This window comes from Arachis hypogaea, chromosome 5, assembly GCF_003086295.3.
Source record: "Arachis hypogaea cultivar Tifrunner chromosome 5, arahy.Tifrunner.gnm2.J5K5, whole genome shotgun sequence".
Taxonomy (NCBI): Eukaryota; Viridiplantae; Streptophyta; class Magnoliopsida; order Fabales; family Fabaceae; genus Arachis; species Arachis hypogaea.
In genome coordinates, this window is record NC_092040.1 from 93,070,219 (window position 1) to 93,093,538 (window position 23,320).

The following is a 23,320-nucleotide window of genomic DNA, read 5'->3' on the forward strand; positions in this document are numbered from 1 at the left end:
TTTTTTTTTTTTTTTGGTTTCCCACGGTATCCCCCAGCCCGGCAGGCCAAGGACTAATCCGCCGCGGTACTGAGCTCCATTTAAGGGTTTGCCGCTGGCCAATGGGTTGCTGCATGCACAAGGCGGGATTCGAACCCCCAATCACTTTTATGTTTTAACTTATAAGACTTTTGGTTTTTACGTTAATTAAGAATAGGTGGGACTTACTTGTAATTGTTCTCATGTGAAGTTGATAGTTGAGAACGATTAAATGATAATTTAGTCAAATTTATTAAATTACCTAACGATTCTTATTGTCGACTTCACATTCACATGAAAATAGCTACACGTAAATTTCTACATTTTTAATAATATATGCACCAAAACTGTGCAACTTGTTATTACACTGAACATAGAACACAACAAAGACAGGTTTAACGTTTATAAGAAAAACATTTGATGAATATGATAAAGTTTTTGTTTTCTACATTAGTAATAATAGCATTATAACTAGAGTGATATTAATGATAATCAACTTGGGTTGGTTTAGCCGTTTAGTTAGTTTATTAGTACGCTCATATAAATGTCTCAGATCCGCGACAAAAAATTGGAGGATATTGTGAAAAACTAAAAATAGCGATATTAGTGATTGTCTTTTAAATTAATAAACGGTTTTTATTTTTTTAATTAATTAGATCTACGTGTTTTTTATTCCATAATATATCAATAACTCGATAACGATGTTCATTACAAAATAGTCACGTGCATGTGCATGACACGGTTATTACAGTTGTAGTTACTAGTTAGTTAAATTTGGACGAACCCTAAACCCAAACGCATAAGAAGCTGCAACGGTAATTCGGTGAATCCTGCTCCTTCTCCGACCTTGTGGAAACTTCCCGAACATCAAACTACCAATTTAATTAAATAATTAAAATTAAAATTAAAATAATAAAAAATATATAAAAAACATGTTTTCGCGTGTTTCCCATTTTGTATAGTTCAAGTTTGACGGCCATTTGTCTCCTTCCAGGCTTCTCGGTCTTCTTCTCCATTCCTCATTTTCAGCTCAACTTTTCTTCCGTTTCGTTTCGTTCCCGTTTCGCTTTCCATTCTCGCGTTTCGTTTTTTTTTTTTTGGGAGCGAAATGACGGAGGCTGTGGTGTCTTCTTCTTCGGAGAAGGAAGAACAAAAGGGAGCTTCTTACACTTATTGGGTTCGCAAGATTACCGAAGACGCTGCTCCTTTGCCTGTTCCTCACAAGCTTTCTCCTCAAGATCCCCAATCTCAACCTAATTCTGCAACCCTTGGTTCTGCTTGGAATCGCGTAAATTTCACATCTCTTCCTCCTCTTCGTTTTCTCTGATTTTCTCAAATTTGTTTCTTATTGGTCAATTAAATCTGAATGTGTACTCTTTTATTTTTGAATAAAGGCTGGAACTTGGGAAGAGAAAAGCCTCAACAATTGGGCAACTCCAAGAATTAAGGTATGTATATCAACTTCTCATACCTATAGATTAAACATATTTTTATTGGGGATGTTTTAAATTTTCCAGGGTACTGGTATTTCTTAATAGATCTTGTTAATATTTAGTGATATGTCCCACCTTTTAAAAAAAGAAAAAAAATGAAGTTAGTGAGTGTAGTATGTTAAATGTTACTGCTCATTAGCTAAGGATAGTAACCTAACTAGTAATCACTATCTAAGGGTACCTAAGGAATCTCATATTTTGGGTTATTTATTTACTCATTCTTAATTTGAAGTTGTGTTATTTTTTATGTTTTGGTTGCAGGAGTTGCTTGTTTCAGTGGGCTCCATTAAGTTATCCTCTGGCACAGCAAAAGTAGAAGAAGTTACCAAATGTATTGGGGATGTAAGTGTGTTATTATGTAATTTACTTCTATTCTATGGTGTTGTATTCTATTCATACTGACATATGCATGTTCAACTTTGGCTCAGTTGATGCCCACTTTAAAGTGGGTGACAAGTTTTGGACCAAGAAGTTTATGAAAAACTAAATCCTACTTCAAGTTTTCATTTTTCATCCCCCCAAGTCTTGCAAGGGTACCAAACTGGCTCCCTGGAGTTTCCATGTCTTGGATTTGTTACTATGGTTTTTCTTCTTATTGTCATAACATTGGAAGTAGGCTTATATTCACATTCACCTATTATTTGTTTTTTATGATGTTAATGATGTGCTTGGGTGATGGAGCCTAGAGAATCTGGATTATTTGTTCTGTTAGGTTGGAAGTTTGAAACAATAGGGAACTTAATTCTTTATGTCCAATAAATTTATTGGTGAAGATACCCAATAGTCTTTCCAAAGTGGATTGCCAGTTACTCAAAAGACAATACACAAGAATGAATGCAGTGGTTGTGGGTGATTTAAACTGTGGAGTCTGTGAATGAGATTTTGACAAAATGAAAATTTCTCTTGTTAAGCCAGTAAAAACATTTTGCCAGTTTTTGGTCTATTCCTTGATTTGTGCTCTTAGCCCCTTTTTTCTACTGAAGTTATATGCTGTATGCAAGTTTTTGGTCTATCTGTTGATTTAGTTCTTTATGATTGTTCTTAGGCATTCTTGGTGATAGTTCGGAATAAAAAACGAGTTGGTTACACATATGAGTTGACTTTAAAGGTCAAAGGTAAGTCACTATCAATCATTTTTTATTCAGGACTTCAATCTAACTGTTAATTTTTAGTGTGCATTTCAACTACTTGCCTTTTTTGAATCGCATACTGATTTGCAAAATTGAAACAGGGGAATTGAATTTGAGAGGAGAGAAGAAGTCGGTTGGAGGCCATATAGATGTCCCAGAATTCTCGTTTGGCGAGTTGGATGACTTGCAGGTACTTGTTATGTTAATATTTATTTGAACGCTTTTGAAGCACTGATAAATTGAAAAAGGGCTTACTTCTATGTGTAGCTTTTAGATTTGTTTTTTTGTATCCATCATCCATATTGTAGTTTGTCCTTTTGCATTTGGTCACTGACTTGATGCTACCTAGAATTAGTTATTCATTATGACATAGCAAGTTGGACAGCAACACTTTCTCATGAGGTGCATTAGGAATTTCCCAATACACGACATGCCTAATTGTTTTTGCATGCCTTAAAACTTTGCCAACTAGTTCTGTCTTCCTGAGACTAGATTGAATAGTGTGGGATCCCAAACCAGAATTATTTCTGACGGTGTGTGTCTATTTGTAACGCTTTTCCATTTCTACTTTTCTGTCTACATTTCTCTTCATAAGGAAGTGCTCTCTCATCTTCTATATTCTCCGTTTTCCTTATTTAGCATTCCTATGTCACGTTTGAATTCTTCTTTCACAAGATTGTCCAAATGGGAGTAGAGGAAGATGATAAAATGAGCTTGCTCTAAGTGAACCTACATAGCAAATTCTGTTTTTCTATAGAGCCTATTGTAGTTTCATCATCATATGATCTATATGGCTGACCCCCACCTTGAAGGATGAACTGATGAAGTGTAATTTTTGTTTTTTATATATTTGCAACAATCAATGCATGATCTTGCTGGAATGGTTAAACTTAAACAGTTGCTCTACCTTGAGCATTGAGTATGATGGGCAAATTGAAAGTGTTGGATTTTGCTGCCTGCAACGAGTTTTATGTTATTTTAATTATTTCTTCTCTGCTCATATTCTCTTCTTTCTAGATTTAGGCTATGCATTGTGCTGAACTGACTACTGTGGTTAATATCACTATCAATTTATTTAACCTGTCAAAAACCTATTATCCATCCACACCTTGAACCCTAATTCTGCAAGGACAGATTCCGGGTGTAAATTATCATTGGCTGATCCTTAAAAACACATTATTTTGATTTTTTAACTCCTCAAGCTTCTTTTTTACCAATATTAACCTGTAATCTTACCAAGAAGTCCTAATTCGGTCCCTCTCTATTTCTTTGAAGGACAACACATCCCCCAAGGGGGAAAAAAAAGGCCCCTAACCTGCATTATGCGTCCCTTCCATGAAGTCCATTGTGAATTGTTAATAGAATTTGTCTAGCTGGCACTTAACGGTCATGTCATTACAATGACATCATGGACATGTCAGCTATACAAGTTCCATTAACAGTTTAAGGTGGATTTAATGTAGGGGCCGTGTTGTCTCACAAGTCACAACAAATGTAATGTAATGTCGCTGGCTATCAATTTCTAAGCATTTAGGTAGTTGAGACTTTCAATTTCTATGGAGAGCATCTTGTTCTTCTTCCTCTTTGGATTATTGTATGGTACTAGTCACATTCCTTTAAACATGTCAGCAGCAAAGTCAATGTAGAATGAAAAATCAAGGGGATTCACATATAATATCACCAAAACTCTAATTGACCCCAACTAAAACTACCGCCAGGGATAGACTTTGATGCTTGTTTCTTTTTGCGGCAAATGATTTTTGTGCAGATGCAAGTGAAACTAAATGAAGATAAGGATATGTTGCCTCAAGATAAGACAGAGATATGCAACGACTTGAAGAAGCTATTTTTAGAGCCTGTTCGAGAAAAGTTGCTTCAATTTGAGCAAGAACTCAAGGATAGATAGGAAGGGCATTTTTTTTTCTTTGTTTACAAAAGCCATGTATTAGTTTCACTTTTCATTGCTAATGTTCTACTGGGGACATGTGATTTCTGTTTGCTGTCTCCAGAAGTAGTGGTGTTTTTAATTTTATTTTTGAAGTGTTATGAACTGCATGATTAAGCATTGTTATCATACATTTTAATGTGATACATGTGGCGTGTTCAAGAGTAAATTGCATACTAGTTTCAACTTTCATACAATTAATCAATTATGCAATTAATTTCTAAAGAGGTTCCTGCAAGCTGCATTATGAACCCTACCACAGATCCCCATTGCCAAAAAGTGAGGTAGACATGAGGAATTGCAATCCAACGTGTGCATTCGGATGAAGTTATTTGTGAATTGTGATGCCTAAAAGGAGAGATTGAGTTATCTGGTTACACTAGAAGAGATATAATGTGTTATTACAGAGAATATGGTAAATTCGATAATTGAGAAATATTTTATGTATAATTTTTTATCTAAAAGTACAAGTATATAATTTGGTGATTGAAGTGCTTTATGTTGTGATAACAATGTGGATGACCATGACTTAGGCGGCCAACCTTTTTAAGACTGAAGGAATTAGTTTTCAAGAGAAATTACATTTAATAAGGTTTGACAATGTAACCTTATGTATGTATATAAATTATAAATAGATGCTTTGCCTCTAAATAAACACATATCAGTAACAAGAATAGCAAATATTTTTCTTTCTCCCTTTCACATGTTTCTCTCTCTTATATATTTTATTATAATATAATTAAATATATTAATATTGATATAGTAATTTTAGAGAATATTACTAGTAGAGTTATGTAATTATATTTTCATATTTTATATTTGTTAACTCTTCTCTATTTATTTATGTAATTATTTTACAACATGTTATCAACACGAAACTCTAACGAAATTTTAGGAAGACTCCAGGTAACAAATTTTCATTATGTCGAATCTCTTTTATCTTAAATTTAATGCTCTTAGTATATCTGGAAATAATTATTTATCATGGTTATTAAATGTTAAAATCCATCTTAATTCAATGGATATTGAAAACACCATTAAGGCTGAAAATAATACATCCCAGAAGGATAAAGCTAAATCCATGATTTTTCTTCGTCGTCATCTTGAAGTATGATTGAAAAATGAATATTCCACATTAAAAGATCCTGTAGATCTGTAGAAAAATCTTGAAGAAAGGTACAATCATGTGATACTTCCTTAAACCCGGTATGTTAAGGAAAACTTTTTCGACCTTCCATGCCTCGAATGTGCTCCTGCAGTAGCAATCGAGAAAAAAGATTTAAAAAATATTCTAAGCTAATTTCTTGTTTTCTTATTGCTGAACGCAACAATGAGTTACTCTTAAGAAATCATGAAGCGCGCCCAGCTGTTGCCGCCTCATTTCTTGAAGTAAATGCGGCAAATCATTACCCCAGAAGAGGTAAATGACAAGGTTTTAGTAGCAAGAAAACTAATGGAAGGAAAATGAATTATGTTCACAAAAAAGGATCTCACCAGAAGTGGGATAAAAAAAGAAATAATGGGCAAAGTAAATCAATTGAGGATAAATGCTTTCATTGTGGTGGAAATGGTCATTGGTCACGTACCTGTCGTATCCCAAGGTACCTAGTTGATCTTTATCAAGCATTCTTGAAATAGGATGACAAAGGAAAGGAAACAATTTTTGTTTCAAATGATGAAAATTTCACCACTCATTATGATGTATCTAATTTCTTTTAGGATTCTGAAGGAAATATTGACTATTTAATCAATGATGGAATAGTTTGATATGTGTATGTGTTTGTTAAGTATTAATGTGAATAATTTTACTGTACATGTACTTCTACTCATTTTATTATCATTTGTTTTTAAAAAAAATGGCAAGGACATATTCTGAAGATATTTGCCTTGCGGATAGTGCAAGTTCGCACACTATTCTTAAAAGTGATATATATTTTACCCATCTTGTGCCAAAAGAAGAATATGTTAATACTATTATTGGCTCAGGCAATGTGATAGAAGGCTCTGGAAGAGTTATAATTTTGTTTCCCCGCAGGAACAAAATTTATAATAAATAATATACTATTATCTACCAAGTCTCTGAGGAACTTGTTGAGTTTCAAAGATATTCGCCGAAATGGATATCATATTGAGACAATGAATGAGGGAAATTATGAGTATTTATGTATCACAACTCATGATTTAAATAAAAAAGGTTATATTAGAAAGTTACCCTCACTTTCATCTGAGTTGTATTATACCATGATTAGTGCAATTGAATCACATGCCATTGTAAACCAATAGTTTACTAGCCCAAATGAATTCATAACTTGGTATGATAGATTGGGTCATCCGGGAACAACCATGATGAGAATAATTATTGAAAACTCCCATGGGCATTCACTAAAGAACCAGAAGATTCTTAAATCTAGTGAATTTTGTTGTGCTGCATGTTCTCAAGGGAAGTTAATTTTAAGGCCATCACCAGTAAAGATTGGATTTGAGTCTCCTGAATTCTTAGAAAGGATTCAAGGTGATATATGTGGACCTATTCATCCACCATGTGGATTTTTTAGATATTTTATGGTTCTGATAGACGCATCTTTGATATGGTCACATGTGTGCTTATTATCTTCTCGCAACCTGGCGTTTGCGAGATTACTGGCTCAAATTATTCTATTAAAAGCACAATTTCCAGAAAATTCAATCAAAGCAATTCGTCTTGATAATGCTGGTGAATTTACTTCCCAAGCTTTTGATGCTTATTGTATAGCTAATGGAATAAGTGTTAAACATCCAGTAGCTTATGTTCACACACAAAATAGGTTAGCAGAATCACTTATTAAGCGCCTCCAATTGCCTTACTTATGAGAACAAATCTCCCAACCTCGGTTTGGGGGCATGCTATTTTACATGCCGAAACACTTATTCGTTTGAGGCCAACAAGTTATCATCAGTTCTCTCCTATGCAATTAGCTTTTGGCCAGCAGTCAAATGTTTCCCATTTAAGAAAATTTGGGTGTGCGATATATGTTCCCATTGCACCACCTAATCGCACCAAAATGGGACCCCAAAGAAAATTAGGTATATGTTGGATATGATTCTCCCTCTATAGTGAGGTATCTTGAAATACAAACTGGAGATGTATTTAAAGCCCGGTTTGCATATTGTCATTTTGATGAATCAAAATTTTCAACATTAGGGGGAGAGAATAAGCTTCCTGAAAAGGAACTTAATTAGAATGCATCATCGTTGATGCATTTAGATCCTCGATCAGGACAATGTGAACTAGAAGTTCAAAAGATTATACATTTGCAATGAAAAGAAAATGAATTGCCTGATGCATTTTCTGATACAAAGAGGATAAATAAATCTTATATACCAGCGAAAAATGTCCCAATTCGAATTGATATCCCAGTTGGACAAATTGCCATTGAAGCAAATACACGCCAGAAGTGTGGCAGGCCTGTTGGTTCCAAAGACAAAAATCCTCGAAAGAGAAAAGAGGTAAACAATATTCCTGTTGAAAAAGACATAGCAGAGACACCTGCAGTTGTCCAAAATTCAGATATAGTTTTAACGCCAGAAAACGTTCAGGTACCTGAAAATTGTGAAAATGACGAGATCTCGATAAATTATGTCTTTACAGGAGAGAAATGGGACTGAAATAAGACAATTGTCAATGAAATATATGCATATAATGTGGCATTAAATATCATGCATGAAAGTAAGGATCTTGAGCCAAGATCAATCGAAGAATGTCGATAAAGGATTCATTGGCCAAAATGGAAAGAAGCCACGAAGGATGAATTAGACTCACTTGTAAAATGTGAAGTTTTTGGACTTGTATTCCGTACACCAGAAGATGTAAAACTTGTTGGATACCGGTGGGTATTTGTGAAAAAACGAAATGAGAAAAATAAAGTTGTGCGCTATAAAGCCCGACTTGTGGCACAAGGTTTTTCACAAAGGCTCGGTATGGATTATGAAGAAACGTATTCCCCTGTAGTGGATGCGATAACATTGCGTTATTTGGTCAGTTTATCTGCATATCATAAACTTCATATGCATTTAATGGATGTGGTAACAGCCTATTTATACGGCTCATTAGATCAGGGTATCTATATGAAAGTCCCTGAAGGACTAAAGATATCTAAACCATCCAATAAATATTTTCAGGGGTTATACTCAATCAAATTGCAAAGATCTTTATATGGTCTAAAGCAATCTGGACGAATGTGGTATAATGGTCTTACTGAATATTTGGCCAAAAACGGATTCAAGAATTATGATATATGTCCGTGTGTTTTCATAAAGAAAACTGCATCTGGATTCATTATAATTATTGTGTATGTTGATGATTTAAATATCATTGGGACTCCTGAAGAGATTCCAACAATTATAAAACCTCTAAAAGAAGAGTTTCAGATGAAAGATCTTGGAAGGACTAAATTTTGTCTCGGCCTGCAAATCGAGCATATAAAAAATAGGATCTTTATTCATCAAACAACATACACAGAGAAGATTTTGAAAAGATTTTATATGGATAAGTCACATCCATTAAGTATCCCAATGATCATAAGATCTTTGGATGTGAAAAAGGATCAATTCCGTCCTAAAGAAGAGAATGAAGATATCCTTGGTCCTGAAGTACCATATCTTAGTGCCATTAGAGCACTAATGTATCTTGCTAATAATACGCGACCTGACATATCATTCGCGGTGAATTTACTAGTAAGATATAGTTCCTTTCCAACCAGAAGACATTGGAGTGGAATCAAACAAATTTTTCGATATCTTCATAGAACGGTTGATATGGGATTGTTTTATCCCTATAGATCCAAGTCACAATTAGTTGGCTATGCAGATGCTGGATACTTGTCTGATCCACATAAAGGGAGATCTCAAACAGGATACCTGTTCACATATGGTGGAACGGCTATATCTTGGAGGTCCACGAAACAGACGATTGCTGCAACATCTTCTAATCATGCCGAAATACTAGCGATTCATGAAGCAAGTCGCGAGTGTTTTTGGCTCAGGAGTTTGATCCAATATATTCTGTCATCATGTGGACTGATTGATCATAAGATAGCTTCAACTGTCCTGTTTGAAGATAATACAGCATGTATTGCTCAACTTAAAGGCGGATATATCAAAGGTGATAGAACAAAGCATATTTCTCTCAAATTCTTCTTCATTCATGATCTTCAAAATTAAGGGACAATTGATGTCCAACAGATCCGCTCAAGTGATAATCTGGCAGATTTATTCACAAAGTCACTCCCAAAATCTTCTTTTGAAAGATTGGTACATCATATTGAGATGTGTCGATTTCGAGATGTTAAATGATGTCGACAAGAGGGGGAGACTGTACCCTTTTTTCCTTGGTCAGGTTTTTTCCCATTGGATTTTTCTTGACAATGTTTTTAATGAGGCAGTCCCCATCACCAAAGGATTTTGTACTCTTTTTCCTTCACTAAGATTTTTTTCCACTGGATTTTTCTTTAGTAAAGTTTTAACAAGGCATAATCCTAAATGGTCATCCAAGGGTGAGTGTTGTGATAACAATGTAGATGACCATGACTTGCGCGGCCAACCTTCCCAAAACTGAAGGAATCAGTTTTCAAGAGAAATTACATTTAATAAGGTTTGATAATGTAACCTTATGTATGTATATAAATAGAGGCTTTGCCTCTAACGAAACACACAACAGTAATAAGAATAGCAAATATTCTTCTTTCTCTCTTTCACATATTTCTTTCTCTTATATACTTTATTATAATATAATTAAATATATTAATATTGAATTACTAATTCTAGAGAATATTACTAGTAGAGTTATGTAATTATATTTCCATATTTCATATTTGTTACCTCTTCTCTATTTATTTATTTAATTATTTTACAACACGTTATCAGCACGAAGCTCTAACGAAATTTTAGGAAGACTCCAGGTAACAAATTTTCATTATATCGAAGCTCTTTCATCTTGAATTTAGTGATCTTAATATATCTGGAAATAATTATTTATCATGGTTACTAGATGCTAAAATCCATCTTGATTCAATGGATCTTGAAAATACCATTAATGTTGAAAATAATACATCCCAAAAGGATAAAGCCAAATCCATGATTTTCCTTCGTCATCATCTTGAAGTATGATTGAAAAATGAATATCCCACATTAAAAGATCCTACAGATCTGTGGAAAGACCTTGAAGAAAGGTACAATCATGTGATACTTCCTCAAGCCCGATATGTTAGGGAAAACTTTCTCGACCTTCCATGCCTCGAATGTGCTCCTGCAGTAGTAATCGAGAAAAAGGATTTAAAATATATTCTAAGCTAATTTCTTGCTTTCTTATTGCTGAACGTAACAATGAGTTACTCTTAAGAAATCATGAAGCGTGCGCAGCTGGCGCCGCCCCATTTCCTGAAGTAAATGAGGCAAATCATTACCCTAGAAGAGGTAAATGACAAGGTTTTAGTAGCAAGAAAACTAATGGAAGGAAAATGAATTATGTTCACAAGAAAGGATCTCACCAGAAGTGGGATAAAGAAAGAAACAATGGGTAAAGTAAATTAATTGAGGATAAATGCTTCCGTTGTGGTGGAAAGTGTCATTGGTCACGTACCTATCGTACCCCAAGGCACCTAGTTGATCTTTATCAAGCATCCTTGAAATAGGATGACAAAGGAAAGGAAACAATTTTTGTTTCAAATGATGAAAATTTCACCACTCATTATGATGTATCTAATTTTTTTAAGGATTCTGAAGGAAATATTGACTATTTGATCAATGATGGAATAGTTTGATATGTGTATGTGTTTGTTAAGTATTCATGTGAATAATTTTAATGTACATGTTACATGTACTTCTACTCATTTTATTATCATTTGTTTTTTAAAAAAATGGCAATGACATATTCTGAAGATATTTGCCTTGTGGATAGTGCAAGTTCGCACATTATTCTTAAAAGTGATATATATTTTACCCATCTTGTGCCAAAAGAAGAATATGTTAATACTATTATTGGCTCAGGAAATGTGATAGAAAGCTCTGGAAGAGTTATAATTTTGTTTCCCAGAGGAACAAAATTTATAATAAATAATGTACTATTATCTACCAAGTCTCTGAGGAACTTGTTGAGTTTCAAAGATATTCGCCGAAATGGATATCATATTGAGACAATGAATGAGGGAAATTATGAGTATTTATGTATCACAACTCATGATTTAAATAAAAAAGTTATATTAGAAAAGTTACCCTCACTTTCATCTGAGTTGTATTATACCAAGATTAGTGCAATTGAATCACATGCCATTGTAAACCAGTAGTTTACTAGCCCAAATGAATTCATAACTTGGCATGATAGATTGGGTCATCCGGGAACAACCATGATGAGGAGAATTATTGAAAATTCCCATGGACATTCACTAAAAAACCAGAAGATTCTTAAATCTAGTGAATTTTGTTGTGTTGCATGTTCTCAAGGGAAGTTAATTTTAAGGCCATCACCAGTAAAGATTGGATTTGAGTCCCCTGAATTCCTAGAAAGGATTCAAGGTGATATATGTGGACCTATTCATCCACCATGTGGATCTTTTAGATATTTTATGGTTCTGATAGACGCATCTTTGAGATGGTCATATGTGTGCTTATTATCTTCTCGCAACCTGACATTTACGAGATTACTAGCTCAAATTATTCGATTAAAAGCACAATTTCCAGAAAATCCAATCAAAGCAATTCGTCTTGATAATGCTGGTGAATTTACTTCCTAAGCTTTTGATGCTTATTGTATGGCTAATGGAATAAATGTTGAACATCCCGTACCTTATGTTCACACACAAAATGGGTTAGCAGAATCACTTATTAAGCGCCTCCAATTGATTGCTAGACCCTTACTTATGAGAACAAATCTCCAAATCTCGGTTTGGGGGCATGCTATTTTACATGTCGAAGCACTTATTCTTTTGAGGCCAACAAGTTACTATCAGTTCTCTCCTATGCAATTAGCTTTTGGCCAACAGCCAAATATTTTCTATTTAAGAATATTTGGGTGTGCGATATGTATTCCTATTACACCACCTAATCGCACCAAAATGGGACCCCAAATAAAATTGGATATATATGTTGGATATGATTCTCCCTCTTTAGTGAGGTATCTTGAAATACAAACTGGAGATGTATTTAAAGCCCGGTTTGCGGATTGTCATTTTGATTAATTAAAATTTCCAACATTAGGGGGAGAGAATAAGCTTCCTGAAAAGGAACTTAATTGAAATGCATTATCGTTGATGCATTTAGATCCTCGATCAGGGCACTGTGAACTAGAAGTTCAAAAGATTATGCATTTGCAAAGAATAGCAAATGAATTGCCTGATGCATTTTTCGACAAAGAGGATAACTAAATCTTATATACCAGCGAAAAATGCCCCAATTCGAATTGATGTCCTAGTTGGACAAATTGCCATCGAAGCAAATACACGCTAGAAGCGTGGCAGGTCTGTTGGTTCCAAAGACAAAAATCCTCGAAAGAGAAAAGAGGTAAACAATAATCCTGTTAAAAAAGACATAGTAGAGACACCTGCAGTTGTCCAAAATTTGGATATAGTTTTAACGCCATAAGACGTTCAGGTACCTGAAAATTGTGAAAATGATGAGATCTCGATAAATTATGTCTTTACAGGAGAGAAATAGGACCAAAATAAGACATTTGTCAATGAAATATTTGCATATAATGTGGCATTAAATATCATGCATGAAAGTAAGGATCTTGAGCCAAGATCAGTCGAAGAATGTCGACAAAGGATTGGTTGGCCGAAATGGAAAGAAGCCACAAAGGATGAATTAGAGTCACTTGCAAAACGTGAAGTCTTTGGACCTGTAGTCCGTATACTGATATACCCCATTTTGAGGGTTTATCCTGTGTTGATTTCAGGGGTTTTATCAATAATTCCACACGCTTTCTATATGAAAATACAAGACTTTGTATTCCTTTCCTAATTTTGCCTCATGGATGAAAACATGCTTATTTTGCACTAAATCAGATACATTTCTAATCTTCTCTTGGTGCCATTCGATGCCGTGACCTGTGTGTTAAGTGGTTTCAGAATATAGGGCAGGGATGGACCGGAAAAGAGAAGGAGGACGAGTGCAAAGGAAGGGAGCATGAGAATTGAACTTTGGAAATCTCAGCATGGATGCGTGCGCGCACTTGACGCGTCCGCGTGGATCGAGCAGTTAGAAGTCGAAGCCAAGAGCCAAGCCACGAGCCGGCTTGCGTAGCGGCTAGGCCATGATCTTCGTGTGCGCGCACGTGTACATTACGCCTCCGCGCACATTACAAGATGCCCCGTGGGGCGCACGCGTACATTGCGCGTGCGCGCCGATGTTCGAATCTGATTTTTTTAAAAGAGCCACGTGACTTGGGCATGGAGGCAGTTGGGAATCCCATTTTGGGGAAGTGCCCTGGCGAGAAAAGCATAAAAAGACCAAAGGGAACAAGGGTTAGGGACTTTTAGCTCATTTTCTAGATTCTAGATATTTTGGGAGATAGTTAGTTACACTCTGGGAGAACGAGAGAGATTCCAAGCTCTCACTAGGGTTCATCTTCATCTAATTTCTGAATTTTCATTCACTCTTTGGAGAGATCCCTTGCAATTCTCAATTCATTTTGTTCATGTCATAGATCATCTTCTCCAATCTCCATTAGTGTTTATAATTGCTCAATTCTCATAGATCTTAGATTCAATCTTGTAATTTTGGATTTAATCAATTCCTTTAGAATCTCATTTCCATTGTTGTTCTTTGTTAATTGTTGTTAGTTTCTTATGCTGGAATACTTTTAATTCTACTTTCTTCTCAATTTTACTATGACTTTCAATCTTGCTCACCAAATGTTTGATGAAATGCCAACACTAGTTATGGAGTAAAAGTTTCTTACTTGGCATAGGGTTTGGGCCATTAGAAGAAGTGGAATAGTTGTGTCAATTGTTGATTTAGAATTAGGGATTGCTAATTGACTTGGAGTACACTAAAGCTAGATTTCCATAAGGTAAAGCTAGAACTTGTGACTCAAGTTGATTACTTTCATTTGACTTTCCTCTATGCCTAGGGGTTAACTAAATGAAGCAAGGCCTAATTGTTGTCATCATTGAAGGAACTATAAGGATAGAATTTCTAATGCCAACCCTAAGCCAGGTCTTTTAAGGATTGATTGTTTGTTTTCTATTTTGCTAAAACCTTCAAAGAATCATAACAAGACTTCCTAATCAATAAGATGCACACTCTAGCAATTCCAAGGGAGGACGACTCGGGAGACTAGTACTCTCGGTTATAGATTGTAGGATTGTTTGGTGCGAAGTTTAAGTGTCGATTAGACTATACTCACGATCATATTCATTATTGAATTCTAAATCGACATGCTAAATTTCGTTTATCATATACCAGAAGATGTAAATATTGTTGGATACTGGTGGGTATTTGTGAGAAAACGAAATGAGAAAAATGAAGTTGTGCGCTATAAAGCCTGACTTGTGGCACAAGGTTTTTCACAAAGGCCCGGTATAGATTATGAAGAAACGTATTCCCTTGTAGTGGATGCGATAACATTGCGTTATTTAGTCAGTTTATCTGCATATCATAAATTTCATATGCATTTAATGGATGTGGTAACAGCCTATTTTTACGGCTCATTAGATCATGGTATCTATGTGAAAGTCCCTGAAGGACTAAAGATATCTAAACCATCCAATGAATATTCGCAAGGGTTATACTCAGTCAAATTGCAAAGATCTTTATATGGTCTAAAGCATATAATTGCAAGGGTTAGTCCCCTTTGATCCGGAAATAGAACGAACTTTGTTTCATATTAGACAAGCTCGGAGGCGGCTAAAGTTTGGGAAAGGTGAAGAGGTCTTCACCACCTCAACCACCTTACTAAAAGTGAACATTGAACCGTCACTGAAAGAAGGCATTAGTCACACTTCCATCAATATCACTAACAATTCTTCTGTTGTTTTAGGTACTAACACCATGGATGCTCCGAGGAGGGTTACCATCAAGGAAGCGGGTGCACCGGATTATGTCCTTCAACCCCTTCATGTAACTCATCCCAACTTGAATGCAAACTTTGAATTGAAGACCGCTTTGATCAACCTCCTACCCAAGTTTCACGGGCTTCCCGCACAAGACCCTATTCGACATCTCAAGGATTTTCATCGTATATGCTCAACCACTAGACGGGAAGGATCCGATGAAGTTGCTATATGGTTGTTTGCTTTCCCTTTCTCTCTTGAGGACAAGGCGAAAGAATGGTTCTACACTCTATCTAGTGAAATCACCTCCGATTGGGACTTACTTAGAAGAGGATTCTTGGATAAATTCTTGCCTCCGGAGAAGATGGATAGGCTAAGGAAGGAAATGTCTTGTATTGTGCAAGGTGAAACGGAACCGCTATACGAGTATTGGGGACGGTTTCGTAAGCTACTAGACGCATGTCCTAATCACATGCTTGACACTCAAGTATTGCTTGGATACATATGTCAAGGGATGCGAGAACAAGATAGAACTCTCTTGGACACATCTAGCAATGGTTCTTTGTCTAAATATAAAACAGCGGAGGAGGCATGGCAACTTATCATTGACTTAGCCGAATCCAATCAACATATGAGACGAAGAGTCAACCGCCCGAGAACAGTGAATGAGGTATCAACTAGTAGTGAAACTACCGCTCTAACTCAATCCTTGAGCGAAATGACATCCATCTTGAGGCAACTCCAATTGAACCAACAACAACCACAACAACCTCAATCATACCAACAACACCCCCCACCCCCTCAACAACACAACCAACAAGTGGTCCCTCAAAAAGTGTGTGGCATTTGTTCTTGCTATTCCCACTACACGGATGAGTGCCCAAGTGATGAGCGGATAATTTGTACGCTTTTTGGCATTGTTTTTAGTATGTTTTTGGTATGATCTAGTTAGTTTTTAGTATATTTTTATTAGTTTTTAGTTAAAATTCACTTTTCTGGACTTTACTATGAGTTTGTGTGTTTTTCTGTGATTTGAGGTATTTTCTGGCTGAAATTGAGGGACCTGAGCAAAAATCTGATTCAGAGACCAAAAAGGACTGCAGATGCTGTTGGATTCTGACCTCCCTGCACTCGAAGTGGATTTTCTGGAGCTACAGAAACCCAATTGGCGCGCTCTCAATGGCGTTGGAAAGTAGACATCCTGGGCTTTCCAGCAATATATGATAGTCCATACTTTGCCCAAGATTTGATGGCCCAATCCGGCGTTCAAAATCACCCTCAGAAATCCCAGCGTTAAACGCCGGAACTGGCACCAAAATGGGAGTTAAAACGCCCAAACTGGCATAAAAGCTGGCGTTTAACTCCAAGAAGAGTCTCTACACGAAAATGCTTCAATGCTCAGCCCAAGCACACACCAAGTGGACCCGGAAGTGGATTTTTATGTCATTTACTCATATCTGTAAACCCTAGGCTACTAGTTTTCTATAAGTAGGACCTTTTACTATTGTAATCTAATCTTGGTTCTTCTGGTTCCCTCTCTGGGACCGAAGCCAATGATCACTCTTGTTCTTATGTATTTTCAACGGTGGAGTTTCTACACACCATAGATTAAGGTGTGGAGCTCTGCTGTACCTCGAGTATTAATGCAATTACTATTGTTCTTCTATTCAATTCCGCTTGTTCTTGTTCTAAGATATCACTTGTTCTTCAACTTGATGAATGTGATGATCCGTGACACTCATCATCATTCTCACCTATGAACGTGTGACTGACAACCACCTCCGTTCTACCTTAGATTGGGTGAATATCTCTTGGATTCCTGATACACGATGCATGGTTGATCGCCTGACAACCGAGTGCTCGCCTGACAACCGAGCCAACCATTCCGTGAGATCAGAGTCTTCGTGGTATAGGCTAGAACTGATGGCGGCATTCAAGAGAATCCGGAAGGTCTAACTTTGTCTGTGGTATTCTGAGTAGGATTCAATGACTGAATGACTGTGACGTGCTTCAAACTCCTGAGGGCGGGGCGTTAGTGACAGACGCAAAAGAATCACTGGATTCTATTCCGGCCTGATCGAGAACCGACAGATGGATAGCCGTGCCGTGACAGGGTGCGTTGAACATTTCCACTGAGAGGATGGGAGGTAGCCACTGACAACGGTGAAACCCTTGCATAAGCTTGCCATGGAAAGGAGTAAGAAGGATTGGATGAAGACAGTAGGAAAGCAGAGAGACGGAAGGGACCAGCATCTTCATACGCTTATCTGAAGTTCCTACCAATGAATTACATAAGTATCTCTATCTTTATCTTTATGTTTCATTCGTATATCACCATATCCATTTGAGTTTGCCTGACTAAGATTTACAAGGTGACCATAGCTTGCTTCATACCAACAATCTCTGTGGGATCGACCCTTACTCGCGTAAGGTTTATTACTTGGACGACCCAGTACACTTGCTGGTTAGTTGTGCGAAGTTGTGTTTATGCCATGGTATTGAACACCAAGTTTTTGGTTTCATCACCGGGGATTATTTGAGTTGTGAAAAGTAGTGATCACAATTTCGCGCACCAAGTTTTTGGCGCCGTTGCCGGGGATTGTTGAGTTTGGACAACTGACGGTTCATCTTGTTGCTTAGATTAGGTATTTTTTTCTTCAGAGTTCTTGAAGATGAATTCTAGAGTTTCATGATGATTTGTCGAAGTCTGGCTGGCTGAGAGGCCATGTCTAATTTTATTGGACCGAGGTTTCAACCTATCATCACAAAAGCTTGTTGATTTCTATCAATCTTGCTTTTGGAGCAGTGATCTGCTAAGGCTTGGCTGGCCTTTGGCCATGTCTAGTGTTTTGGACCGAAGCTTTCTTTGAAAGCTTGGCTGGCTGTGAAGCCATGTCTAATTCCTGGACCGGAGTCTTAGACTAAACATTGCATGATTCCTGGAATTCTCATTAAGAATTTTGATACCTTTTTCCACTTTATTTTTGAAAAAGTACAAAAAAATTTTACAAAATCATAAAATCCAAAAATATTTCTTGTTTGAGTCTGGAGTATAATTTTAAGTTTGGTGTCAATTGCATACATTCATTCATGTGTCTTAAGGATCTTCAAGTAATTCTTGATGATTTCTTACTCTGATCTTTGAATTCTCTTGACTTGAGTGTTTATGTGTCTCATATGCATTCTCATTAGTGTCAGTAGTATACAAACTGCTAAGTTTGGTGTCTTGCATGCATTGTTATTTGATTTTCGTTGCATTTTGATTACTCCTTAGTATTAAAAATCCAAAAATATTTTTAATTTGTGTCTTTTCAAGTCAATAATACAGAGAATTGAAGATTCAGAACATACAGCAGAGGAATTGCACAGAAAAAGCTGGGCGTTCAAAACGCCCAGTGAAGAAGGACAGACTGGCGTTTAAACGCCAGCCAGGGTACCTGGTTGGGCGTTTAACGCCCAAAAAGGTATAGTTTTGGGCATTAAACGCCAGAATGTGCACCATTCTGGGCGTTTAACGCCAGGATGGCACAAGAGGGAAGATTCTGTTTTCAATGCAATTTTTTTTCAAGTTTTCAAAGTTTTTCAAAATCAAATCTTTTTCAATTCATATCTTTTCAATCATATGCTTTCAAAATCAATTTCTCTCCTTTTTCAAAGATACTTGCTATCAATTAATGATTTGATTCAACATTTCAAGTATGTTGCCTTTTCTGTTGAGAAAGGTTTAATGTTTGAATCATATCTTTTCTTGATAGCCAAGTCATTAATTTTCAAAATCAAATCTTTTAAAATGTTTTTCAAATCATATCTTCTCAATCACAATTTTTTTAAAACCAATCATATCTTCTTAACCACATCTTTTTCAAAATAGTTTTCAATCAAATCTTTTTAATTTCTAATTTCAAAATCTTTTTCAAAAATCACTTGATCTCTTTCCCACTCTTGGTTTTCGAAAATTAATTAGTGTTTTTCAAAATGTTTTCAAAATTTCTTACTTAATTTTCGAAAATCACTTCCCTTCTTCTCACATCCTTCTATTTATGGACTAACACTATTCCTTAATGCAAAATTCGAACTCCATCTTTCTTGATAAGTTCGAATTTTCTACTTCTGCCTTCCATTTTCTTTTCCTCTGACACCTCAAGGAATCTCTATACTGTGACATAGAGGATTCCATATTTTCTTGTTCTCTTCTCTTTCATATGAGCAGGAGCAGAGACAAAGGCATTCTTGTTGAGGCTGATCCTGAACCTGAAAGGACCTTGAAGAGAAAGCTAAGAGAAGCTAAGGCACAATTCTCTGTAGAGGACTTAACCGAATTCTTCAAAGAAGAAGAACACATGGCAGCCGAAAACAACAACAATGCCAACAATGCAAGGAAGGTGCTGGGTGACTTTACTGCACCTACTCCCGACTTCTATGGGAGAAGCATCTCTATCCCTGCCATTGGAGCAAACAACTTTGAGCTTAAGCCTCAATTAGTTTCTCTAATGCAACAGAATTGCAAGTTCCATGGACTTCCATTGGAAGATCCTCATCAGTTTTTAGCTGAATTCTTGCAAATTTGTGACACTGTCAAGACTAATGGGGTTGACCCTGAGGTCTACAGACTTATGCTATTCCCTTTTGCTGTAAGAGACAGAGCTAGGACATGGTTGGACTCACAACCTAAAGAAAGCCTGGACTCTTGGGAAAAGCTAGTCAATGCCTTCTTGGCAAAGTTCTTTCCACCTCAAAAATTGAGTAAGCTTAGAGTGGAAGTCCAAACCTTCAGACAGAAGGAAGGAGAATCCCTCTATGAAGCTTGGGAAAGATACAAACAATTAATCAGAAAGTGTCCCTCTGATATGCTTTCTGAATGGAGCATCATAGGTATTTTCTATGATGGTCTCTCTGAACTATCCAAAATGTCTTTGGATAGCTCTGCTGGAGGCTCTCTTCATCTGAAGAAGACGCCTACAGAAGCTCAAGAGCTGATTGAAATGGTTGCAAATAACCAATTCATGTACACTTCTGAAAGAAATCCTGTGAACAATGGGACTAGTCAGAAGAAAGGAGTTCTTGAGATTGACACTCTGAATGCCATATTGGCTCAGAACAAAATATTAACTCAACAAGTCAATACGATTTCTCAAAGTCTGTCTGGAATGCAAAATGCACCAAGCAGTACTAAGGAAGCTTCATCTGAAGAAGAAGCTTATGACCCTGAGAACCCTTCAATGGAAGAGGTGAATTACATGGGAGAATCCTATGGAAACACCTATAATCCTTCATGGAGAAATCATCCAAATTTCTCATGGAAGGATCAACAAAAACCTCAACAAGGTTTCAATAATAATAATGGTGGAAGAAACAGGTTTAGCAATAGCAAGCCTTTTCCATCATCTTCTCAGCAACAGACAGAGAGTTCTAAGCAGAATACCTCTGACTTAGCAACCATGGTCTCTGATCTAATCAAAACCACTCAAAGTTTCATGACTGAAACAAGGTCCTCCATTAGAAATTTGGAGGCACAAGTGGGACAGCTGAGCAAGAAAATTACTGAACTCCCTCCTAGTACTCTTCCAAGCAATACAGAAGAAAATCCAAAAGGAGAGTGCAAAGCCATCAATATGGCCGAATTTTGGGAGGGAGGTGAGGCAGTGAATGCCACTGAGGAAGACCTCAATGGACATCCACTGGCCTCCAATGAGTTCCCCAATGAGGAACCATGGGAATCTGAGGCTCAAAATGAGACCATAGAGATTCCATTGAACTTACTTCTGCCATTCATGAGCTCTGATGAGTATTCTTCCTCTGAAGAGGATGAGTATGTCACTGAAGAGCAAGTTGCTAAATACCTTGGAGCAATCATGAAGTTGAATGACAAGTTATTTGGAAATGAGACTTGGGAGGATGAACCCCCTTTGCTCACCAAAGAACTGGATGACTTGTCTAGGCAGAAACTGCCTCAAAAGAGACAGGATCCTGGGAAGTTTTCAATACCTTGTACCATAGGCACCATGACCTTCAAGAAGGCCTTGTGTGACTTAGAGTCAAGTGTAAACCTCATGCCTCTCTCTGTAATGGAGAAGCTAGGGATCTTTGAGGTGCAAGCTGCAAAAATCTCATTAGAGATGGCAGACAACTCAAGAAAACAAGCTTATGGACTTGTAGAGGATGTTCTGGTAAAAGTGAAAGACCATTACATCCCTACTGATTTCATAGTCCTAGAGACTGGGAAGTGCATGGATGAATCCATCATCCTTGGCAGACCCTTCCTAGCCACAGCAAAGGCTGTGATTGATGTTGATGGAGGAGAATTAATCATTCAAGTGAATGAAGAATCCTTTGTGTTTAAGGCTCAAGGATATCCCTCTGTCACCATGGAGAGGAAGCATGAAGAGCTTCCCTCAAAACAGAGCCAAACAGAGCCCCCACAGTCAAACTTTAAGTTTGGTGTTGGGAGGCCACAACCAACTTCTAAGTTTGGTGTTGAACCCCCACATTCAAACTCTAAGTTTGGTGTTGAGAGGTTCCAACATAGCTCTGAGCATTTCGGAGGCTCCATGAGAGTCCTCTGTCAAGCTAATGACATTAAAGAAGCGCTTGTTGGGAGGCAACCCAATGTTTTATAATTAACTATTTTCTTTTGTTATTTTATGTTTTTTTGTAGGTTGATGATCATGAGAAATCACAAAATCAATGAAAAGAGCAAAAACAGAATGAAAAACAGAAAGAAAAATAGCACACCCTGGAGGACGCACCTACTGGCGTTTAAACGCCAGTAAGGTTAGCAGATGGGCGTTTAACGCCCAGTCTGGCACCATTCTGGGCGTTTAACGCCAGAAAGGGGCACCAAACTGGCGTTAAACGCCAGAAAAGGGCAAGAAGCTGGCGTTAAACGCCAGAAATGGGCACCAGCCCGGCGTTTAACGCCAGAAATGGCTAAAAACGCAATTTTGCTTGCCATTTGGTGCAGGGATGACTTTTCCTTGACACCTCAGGATCTGTGGACCCCACAGGATCCCCACCTACCCTACCACTCTCTCTCTTCTTCACCCATTCACCAATCACCTCACCACCTCTTCCCCAAAAACCCTTCACCTATCAAATCCCATCTTTCTCTTCACCACTCACATCCATCCTTCATAAAACCCCACCTACCTCACCATTCAAATTCAAACCACTTTCCCACCCAAACCCACCCTCACTTGGCCGAACATCACCCTTCCCCTCTCCTATATAAACCCATCTTCACTCCTTCATTTTCACACAACCTAAACACCACTTCTTCCCCTTTTTAGCCGAACCACAAAGCCATTCTCTTTCCCTTCATTTCTTCTTCTTCTACTCTCTTCTTTCTTCTTTTGCTCGAGGACGAGCAACAATTTTAAGTTTGGTGTGGTAAAAGCATTGCTTTTTGTTTTTCCATAACCATTTATGGCATCCAAGGCCGGAGAAACCTCTAGAAAGAGGAAAGGGAAGGCAAAAGCTTCCACCTCCGAGTCATGGGAGATGGAGAGATTCATCTCAAGGGTGCATCAAGACCACTTCTATGAAGTTGTGGCCTTGAAGAAGGTGATCCCTGAGGTCCCTTTTTCACTCAAAAAGGGTGAATATCCGGAGATCCGACATGAGATCCGAAGAAGAGGTTGGGAAGTTCTTACCAACCCCATTCAACAAGTCGGAATCTTGATGGTTCAAGAGTTCTATGCCAATGCATGGATC

General features: G+C 37.2%; 1 protein-coding gene and 1 non-coding gene across 2 annotated transcripts; one reads left to right on the forward strand and one right to left on the reverse strand.

Annotated features, from left to right (window-relative positions):
* The first annotated feature begins 835 nt into the window (after window positions 1–835).
* On the forward strand, window positions 836–4,755 carry LOC112801971 (uncharacterized). Its single transcript, XM_025844939.2, has 6 exons — window positions 836–1,306; window positions 1,413–1,466; window positions 1,773–1,853; window positions 2,557–2,626; window positions 2,743–2,831; window positions 4,410–4,755. Exons 1-6 carry the CDS (start codon window positions 1,127–1,129, stop codon window positions 4,545–4,547), a joined length of 612 nt encoding a protein of 203 aa, XP_025700724.1. The 5' UTR covers window positions 836–1,126; the 3' UTR covers window positions 4,548–4,755.
* Window positions 4,756–20,355: 15,600 nt separating this feature from the next.
* LOC112804292 (small nucleolar RNA R71) lies at window positions 20,356–20,463 on the reverse strand. The gene has a single exon (XR_003202906.1). It is a non-coding gene; the product is annotated as a small nucleolar RNA R71 (small nucleolar RNA).
* Between the last annotated feature and the right edge of the window lie 2,857 nt (window positions 20,464–23,320).

Coding starts and splice junctions, on each gene's coding strand:
- LOC112801971 (XM_025844939.2), top strand. CDS start 1,127: ATGACGGAGGCTGTGGTGTCTTCTTCTTCGGAGAAGGAAGAACAAAAG. Junction 1,307..1,412: donor TTGGTTCTGCTTGGAATCGC/GTAAATTTCACA, acceptor TTTTGAATAAAG/GCTGGAACTTGGGAAGAGAA. Junction 2,832..4,409: donor GCGAGTTGGATGACTTGCAG/GTACTTGTTATG, acceptor ATTTTTGTGCAG/ATGCAAGTGAAACTAAATGA.